The sequence below is a fragment of the Podarcis filfolensis genome (genome assembly GCF_964270895.1).
Source record: "Podarcis filfolensis genome assembly, chromosome: 11".
NCBI lineage: Eukaryota > Metazoa > Chordata > Lepidosauria > Squamata > Lacertidae > Podarcis > Podarcis filfolensis.
This window is the reverse complement of record NC_139613.1, coordinates 29,626,869-29,635,539: the sequence shown is the minus strand read 5'-3', so window position 1 is coordinate 29,635,539 and position 8,671 is coordinate 29,626,869. Positions and strand designations below refer to the sequence as shown.

At 45.0% G+C, this 8,671-nt stretch overlaps 1 protein-coding gene across 1 annotated transcript; it reads left to right on the top strand.

Moving 5' to 3' along the window:
* Positions 1 to 225: 225 nt before the first annotated feature.
* On the top strand, positions 226 to 1,886 carry TMEM174 (transmembrane protein 174). The gene has a single exon (XM_083577457.1). It carries the CDS (start codon positions 701 to 703, stop codon positions 1,238 to 1,240), a length of 540 nt encoding a protein of 179 aa, XP_083433583.1. The 5' UTR covers positions 226 to 700; the 3' UTR covers positions 1,241 to 1,886.
* The last annotated feature ends 6,785 nt before the right edge of the window (positions 1,887 to 8,671 follow it).

Genomic DNA, 8,671 nt, shown 5'->3' with positions numbered 1-8,671 from the left:
TTCTGATTTTGACTTTTTAAATGTGTTTTTTGTTGTAAGGTTTCGTTGTGCAATTGTGAACTGCTCTGCTATAATTTATAAATGTGGTCTAAACCACAGAGCCTAGGGCTTGCAGATCGGAAGGTCAGCGGCTCGAATCCCCGCGACGGGGTGAGCTCCTATTGCTCAGTCCCAGCTCCTGCCCACCTAGCAGTTCGAAAGCACGTCAAAGTGCAAGTAGATAAATAGGTACCACTCTGGTGGGAAGGTAAACAGTGTTTCCGTGTGCTGCTCTGGTTCGCCAGAAGCGGCTTAGTCATGCTGGCCACATGACCCGGAAGCTGTCTGCGGACAAACACCGGCTCCCTCAGCCAGTAAAGCGAGATGAGCTCTGCAACCCCAGAGTCGTCCGTGACTGGACTTAATGGCCAGGGGTACCTTTACCTTTTTATGTATGTATACATATATTTATAAATAAGTAAACAGCTTCCCTTCCTATCCCCCGTGAGATGATTAAGTCCAGAGTCTAATGTTACCCAACTGCGCTATTGTGAACAGAGTTCTTGTATAACTAGTGCAAACTTGGTACGTCCTACCAAGGACATCTTCCTTCCTAGGCATTCCAGGACAGGTTTGCACAGTAATGGAATGGAGCGCTGTTAAAGATGCCTCCCCCTGCGTGTTTTCCTTCACTCCTTGTTAGCCGAGCAGTTCTGAACTCATGGTGTCTGATGACCACAAAGCTGGTGCCACACTACTTTTATCTGGTGCGTTCTTGGGGCTAGTAGGAATTATATTCACCATGATGGGATGTGCAAAATATGAAAGGGTCATTCGCTTCGAATGGACTCAGTTGCTCGGGCCTATTGTGCTTTCAGTAGACGTGACTTTTTTGCTGATTGCTGTGTGCATGTTTAAAATGATTGCTTGCAAATCATGCAGCTCAAATGAAGGAACAGCATCTGACACAGGCCAGACTCCTATTGGACAATCTGTTGTTTTCAGTAGGATTAGCCAGGCTATAAACTTCCACGGTGCTACAGTGGTGCAGTACATCCCTCCTTATTCAGCCCAGGAAGGTATTGGCATGAATTTTCATCAAGTATTGAGTCATCCTGGAATTCCTCCATTCTCCAGGCCATTAATTTCCACTTTGAGCCCTCCTTGTTACTATAATGTCAACCCCCTGGATAACTCTGCTTTTTCTACAGATGAAAATTACTCTGCTTATCTTCCTGCAGACACCAGAATCGGAAGGTAAGTTACTATGTGTACACTGCATTTCAATTGCAAGGTCTTTTACATGCACTGGTTAGTGGCGTTAATGAAGCATTGGCGTAGTCTTTGCTCAGACAGAATTTCAATTACTGACTTGAAATAAGAGCATTGCCCGAAGCAGCAGCCATAACTGGTTCACAGATATTGCCGTTCCAATTAATTAATGATGCGGCATTCATGGAGCATTTTAATCTTCTATGTGTTGTTATTTTTCTCTGCTAAGTACAATCCCAATTTTTTTAAAAAAATGTATCTGTTACCTCCGACACAGAATTATTTTCATTTTGTCAAAGTAGCATTAGGAGTGGATTAATATAGAACTCTAGATTTCTACCCCAGAATCTATTTTTCATGCCAGAAACCTGTAATGGTATGGGGGAAAGGTGTTTCTGAGCATACTCAGAATATGCTTTCCTCAGCACTGGGCAAGTATATCCCCTCCCCTTCCTATGGTCTTGGAAATTAGTTTAGAAGAGCAGATCTGCACTGCATGCCCTTATAAGCTCCACAGCTGTTCTCACACTGGGACTTACCTGTCCCCAAATAATGCATTGGTGTTTTGTGACTATCATTCTCTGCAGACGCAGGCTGTGCAACCTGCATTAAAGGGGGGGGGAGTTTGGGGTTTTTTTAAAAAATAAGATACCTGCTTTTGTTAGGCACCTGAATTTTTGCTTTTCAGTTTATAAAATTCTTCCTTTCCCTTCATCACATTTCCAGGTCAAGTGACAAGTTTCCCAAGAACAGAAAGAGATGCTGAATGAAGACCTTTACAGTGACATATCTCCCCCACCATATGAGAAACTATTTCCACAGTGGTCATAAATATAATAAAAGGGTATCCCTGACACTTCTATGTAAGGAGCAGAGATTGCTTCTTGAAAACATCCACATATACTTGAACAAATAGGAACCAAAGAGACTGAGGATTGTCTATTGAGGTTTTGGCTTGGTGATAAGGTCTTGCTTAGAACAGGTGTTGCTCATTTACTGAGCACCTGAGACAAAGGCAAGTGAGCATTCCTTCTAAATGTGAAACATTTTGCATTTGGCTCCATATTTTAAAACCACCTGGCTGGCTGGCCTGCTCACCTAGTTTTTCCTGGGCTGTTGATTTTCTTTATTCTCAGGAGTCAAAGAGTACGTGAGTGGTTACTCTTGGGTACTGAATTTTATTCTAGGTCACATGTAGAGCCTAACTTACATTAAGCACAGGTACTCTTTTTTTTTTTTTAGTTGCCTAGAATTCCTAAAAACTGTGGTTCAAAAGTATTGCTGTCACTTTGCAGCTGAGAGTACGCAAGGCCACTGGTGGGCTTGTGCAGAGGAACAAATAATATGAATTAGTGCTTCAGTCTGCCCGCAGTGACATACAGATGCCAGGCTTTGGCCAGCTGTCATAACCAGACAAATAGGTCCTATAATTGGCTCTTCCCTGTCTTCCTGGCCAGGTCAGAAGTCCACCAGCAGTTTTGCTTGGTGTTGACAGCTGCCACCACTTGGTGAAGAAGGCTCTCTACACCAGGTCAGTTTTATCAAAGTGTGCCTCGTTGCACTCCTGTTTTGCTGCTCCTGTGATTTTATTTAGTGCTATGGTTTTCGTTTAATCCTTGTAACGATCGATCTACTGTTTTAAATTGTAATATTTAATGAAACCTGCCCTGAGACCTTTTGGGAAAGGTCAGGCTATAAGTGTTAATTTCTATAGGAGAAATGTGTGTGTGTGTGTGTGTGTGTGTGTGTGGAGGAGGTACCTACCGAACATTGTTATAAAAATAGCATGAGAGAGGCATGAGGACAGAAAAGCCAAGGCTTTCAATGTCTGTGTGCTAATCCACAGAGCATGGGAAGTAAGCAAAGCAAATTCGAATTCCTAGGGTTGTGTCTGATGAAGTAATTGCATGAGCAGGATGACTTCTTCTTGCGCAATAGAACTTTTCCTCTCCTCCATCCCCTCCCCTCCAGCCTCCCCCCAAATCTGCTCTCAGGACTCCCTCAACCCTCCAAACCAAATTTGGGGGAATGAAGGGGAAACACATGGAGGAGAGGGTGGGTAACTGCAGTGACTTGAGGTGCATTCAGACATGGGAAATATTGTGTTAGTTTTCCTGATTATAATATTCTGATATTCCTGTCATACTGCAGTACCTGTTGTGTTATGAAACTGCGGCTTTTTGACTGACATGCCTGCCTGTTATGCTAAATTTCATTCACACCAATGAATATATTTGGACTATGTCACTATGCTGCCATGCTTTCCTTACCTGTGCTTCTGTTCCCCCATGATCTCTACATGAAACCAGCAGAATAGAACAGTATGCAGCCCCACAGCAACCTTAGGCTGATTCCCAAAGCACTAAACTATGGCTTAGAGTCACATCCAAGCCCTGAGATGTTGGCACAACTGCAGAATCTTTCAGAGGTTAGAATAGGACACACATGATTCTGTTAAGGAAAGCCACAGTAAGTGGCTCTCTACTTGCAGTTTTCCCTAAGGGACTGCAGTTTGATTTCACATACACAAGTCTGTTAGATTAAAAAATAATAACATTGGGAACCTAGGAGAGTTTGATCTGTTAAAAATGCTTAGCTGCCCATCTCTTTCCCTTTCTTCTCTGCCCTGAGAAATCTTAAGAAGTATCAGAGTTGGGCCACATTTCCCAAGGATTGTAAGAGAGCTATCTAAGAACGACTGAGCTGGTTGCAATATGCATTTAGGTGTGTTTTGGAATATGAGCTCAAGCAGGCTATTCATACTGTTCCTTATCTCATAAGAACAATGCAATATTTGTGATGGTACTTTGCTTCTGCCTTTTTTTAATTGCCAGGCTAGAAGTTTCCCACATTCATTTGCAGATTCAAAGTTCCTTTGTCTCATCCTTCTTAATTTCCATTCTATTTCTTGATTTAAAATCTGTGAATATTGAATCTGAAGAGCTTTAATTTCCTTTTGTGTCTGCGAATTCTTTGGGTTTTGTCTGGTGAAACTATTGAGGAACTGCTCTAGGTCTCAGACTTCTTTGGCATTACTGCCAATGAACACCAGGGAGCAGGAGAGAGGTGCAACTGCAGGAACCAAAGGCAATAACTGAGATAAGTTGCTTATCTTCTTCACTTAACAACTGCTGAGCCAATAGGGAGGTGACCTCTGTTTCTGCTTGCCCTAAACAGCTTTCTCTTCAAATTTTAGAATGGGACAGTCCATAAAGTTGACTCTCTTGTCACAATTTGCCACTGCGGTCTCCATACACACAATTCAGCTGCTCTCCAAGCCCAAATCCTGCATAGCATGACCCTCCACCACATATCTGTAGTTGCTGTAAAATACAAATCCACATGGGAGTCAGGACTTAATCTGTACCAGGGTCCCTACATCTCGTTTCACTACTAGGACTCAGTTTTGGAACATATCAAGCCAGAACAAAGTGCCCTTGAACAGCCGAAGAGTGCATGCATTTACCTCATCACTCCATAATACAAGTGTCAGGACTTTTTTTTTTAATATGCAACCAGGTTCAGGACTTGGGAGTTTGGAATGGTATCCCTCGTTCTCTTGGACCAGATGTTATTTTCTGGAACTACACTATTCTGAGTCTGGTTGAACATTAAAAAAAAAAACCCCTTAGCACACACCAGGAATTGCAGGGGTGGAGAGGCTTGAAAGAAGGTGGCATTCAAACCCAGGCCAGCTTAGGAAACGAAGCACTGTATGGAGCAGTGGTTTTCAACCAGTGTGTCGTGGCACCCTGGGGTGCTTCGAATGATGGTCAGGGGTGCAGTGGGCAACACAGGCTTCTGTCCCTCTTTCTTTCCCTCCCTCCTCTGATGCCCTCTTGTGTCTCTGCCTCCCAAGGGCTTGTGTGGCTGTTTGTTGCAGCAGCCCTGGTGATGATGGTCCCCGGAGAACCCCCAAGGAGAGGGGAGAGGAGAGGAGTCCGAGGGAACACTCCACAAGGGAGAGTGTTCAAAAAGGATTGAGAGGCTGCCTGCTCTGCAGGCAAGGGGTGACACAACTGGGTTTCTGAGGCTTGGAGCGCTTTTCCCCACAGGGGAACCGCAGAAAGAATGTTGTTGGTAAAGGGAGCCATAGACTCAAAAAGATTGAAAACCTCTGCTATGGAGGAACTGTGAGGTGGAGCCTCTCTTGCTGCCTCCTCACCCCAATTTTACCACAGCTCCTTAAGGACAAAAGAAACCCACAGCCTCCCATTCCCGCCAACATTGTCACCAGAGATTTTTTTTTGTCCTAATGACTTTTGTTTCCATTTGCCCTGAAGCGTGGCGTACAATTGACTCAATCAAATTTACTTTTAGTCAAATTAAAAAATAAAACCAGCTTGGTATTATTTTTAACAGTAGTTTCCCATGTTTGCAGGGAAACACACTGGAGTCCGATTAGGGAAATCCCCTCTCCAGGGGCTTCTGTATTCAGTGGTATTTCAAGGTCATGCTACATTCTCAACAATTGCTGCCACTCAGAATTTTTCAGGGCAGAGCATATAGAGAATAGTCAAAGACACTCTTTGCAAAGCAGCCTCATGAAAACACACATGATTCCTGGCAGTCCTTAAAATAGTTAATTTCATCTTCCTCTACTTTAAGCCCAATAATCTGCAAACGGCGACTGATGCATTAGAGATTTACAGCTACCATAATTTATGTCATAGTAGATCACAAATCCTCTTTTTCCCTTTCTCCTTCCCTCCCCCTGGCCCCTGCTCATCGCGTTCCATCCTTTTAAACAATATTTGGCAGCAGCCCACTGCTATGGAAACTGGACTGTTTTACATTAGTCAGTAGTACATTTAATCATTCCTCCGAAATGATTTACTATGGATTACAAATTCTTATATGGCATTTTAAGTTAATGATTAGACAAGTAATAGATCATCACCATGATTGGTCACATATGGGTTGTACTTGTGTAGCGGGGAGATTACAACAAAACTTTTTTGGTTCTGCAGAGTTTTTCTGTTTGTAGTCATGCTGGATCCACAGAATGAGAAACACAGCCCTCCCCCTGTTCCCACCACCCATTTCTGTGCAGGGACTGTTTCTCCAGTGAAGCATTCCCCAAAAGGTATAACGCACATGTGAATACTTCAGACACATAGGGACCCTGGAGTAGGAGAATTCAGAGGGTAGCTGTGATTCTTCTAGATTAAATTATCCTTTGGATCCCTTCTAACTCTACTGCTCCATTATTTGCAAGGTGTGTACAGTTCTCCACCAGGCAGCACCACCTCAGCTTCTATAACTTTTGTAACTTTAAATAAATATCTATGAAATCATGCCAGTGCAAACATTACCCCAGTACAGAGAGCACAGATACTTGCACGGCTGCATTTGTGTGAACAGAAGCAAATTGCATTAAATCAGAGGTGTGGAACTCCTCATTCCCCCACCTAACACTGGACAACTTTGACAGTTGTGAGGAACCACCCGACTGTCAATCACCTGACATCATAATGACATCAAGTGATTGACACCTGCCCAAGTCCAAAGGAGGTAGCTGTAACGGTGTGTGTGTTCAAAGCAGAAAGGAAATTGTAATGCACTGAGCTTACAATACTAATGAAAACTGTTTTATCGTACCTGTTTTGTGATATACATTTATAATAAAACACCTGTGATAGGTTGATATGCATGGACAGAGTTGCCGCTAGTGTGCAGAGTAGAATCCATGTCAGACATTTCCTCTTTTTTTCCCCGGCTCTTCCTTCTCCATCCTTTTAAAGGCATGTGCAGCACAATCCTACAAACATGTTTACTCAGAAATAAGCCCCACTAAATTCAATGGGACCTATTTCCAGGTACGTACTATGCAAAGGACTGTGACCTTAGGAAACAAGCCAGAGAACCCATCTATGCTGTGGATGACATTAAGGTATCATATTCCTATCTGCTGTAGAATTTCATCTCAGCTTTTAGTCCTCCCTAAGACCACATCCTGGGCCAAACAGCTCTTTTCCCTTAACTGCATCCTAAACTGTACCGACAAGAGAATCGGTTTTGCATTAACGATCATGGTATTAAAGACCGTGTTTGCAAAAGAGATCTTGGGCATGCCATCCTTTGGGAAACAATCACTTTCCTTGTACTTTGTTCTCCATCTCCAGCATGTTTTAAAAGAAAGGCATTGATTTATGTAACTGTTATGGAACAACAACCAGCCCTGAGCAAACCCACAACCACCACCTTCAGTCTGGAGAGATCCTATGTCCAGCTCCTTAGACATATCACCTCTATTAAATTATCCACGGACAAATGCAATTTGCGGATGGAATGCTCTGGTAAACACATTTAGATTATCCTATTTGCCGGGCCGTAATAATATAGGATACAGGGGGAGGGGGGGAGAGGGCTGTGATACTGTGCATGTATTAATCTGGGTCCCAGCTGCCTTCATCTCTCTCCCCACCCACGGATGTGGCTTCTCTAATGAAGCTCGCATGCCATTGTATACATTACAGCTCCAGAGTGTAATTTTAGTCAGTTGTTTTGATGAATTTCACGGTCCCCATCTGATCTGCATTTGTCTACACGGAAATCGTAGCCCTGGATTAATTTTGGTCGAAAAGCTCTTTCTAGTCGATCTTCTCAGCCGCGAGGATGGGCGGCCGCCGGAGGAAAAGGGGCAGCTTTTCGCACGGACCTCCCCGCCCCGCCCTGTGCCCGCGGGATCAAGGATGAGGAGCAGGAAGGGCTCCCGCCTCCCTCCCGAGGCCGGCCGGACACGTCCCTCCCCCCTCCCAGTAAGGTCCTCCCTCGCGTCCGCGAGCCCTTCCCCGCTTGCGTGCCTCCGGCTGCTCGCTTTCCCACGGGCTGCCCCCGATCCTGGCGTCAGAGGCCGCCGCGCTGATGGGAGCTGACGCGTTCCCTTTGCGCGCGCGCGCGCGCATCTTGGCGGCGGCTGGCTGGGGCGCGCTGCTGGGTGGGAGCGGGGCTGGAGGAGAAGGGCCTGGTCCCCCTCCTTGGCCTGGGCGGCGAGGTGACCCCCTCGGCCCCACCTGGCTTGGCTTGCAAACGTCCGGCCTAGGGAGGAAAGAAAGCCTTTGCGGGCTGGAGTCGCCCGCCTCCGCTTCGCCCCCCCGAGGGTCATTTCTTGGGTCCAGGGCGCCGCCTTCGCCACCTGCTGCAGCTCGCCTCGTGGCCGCTGTGCAAAAGCCGCCTAGAGTGGACGAGAGAGGCGGCCCTTGGGAATATTATTATTATTATTATTATTATTATTATTATTATTATTATTATTATTATTGACTTGCCCTAAGGTCACAGGGAGGGATACAACAATTAAAACACAATCAGAAAAATAAGGTGGGTGATATACAACTCGAGTGTCAACAGCCCCGATTCTCCTAAAGAATCCTATAAACTAAAGGAAGCTGAAAGTGAGCAGATCCCTATTGCCCTCAAG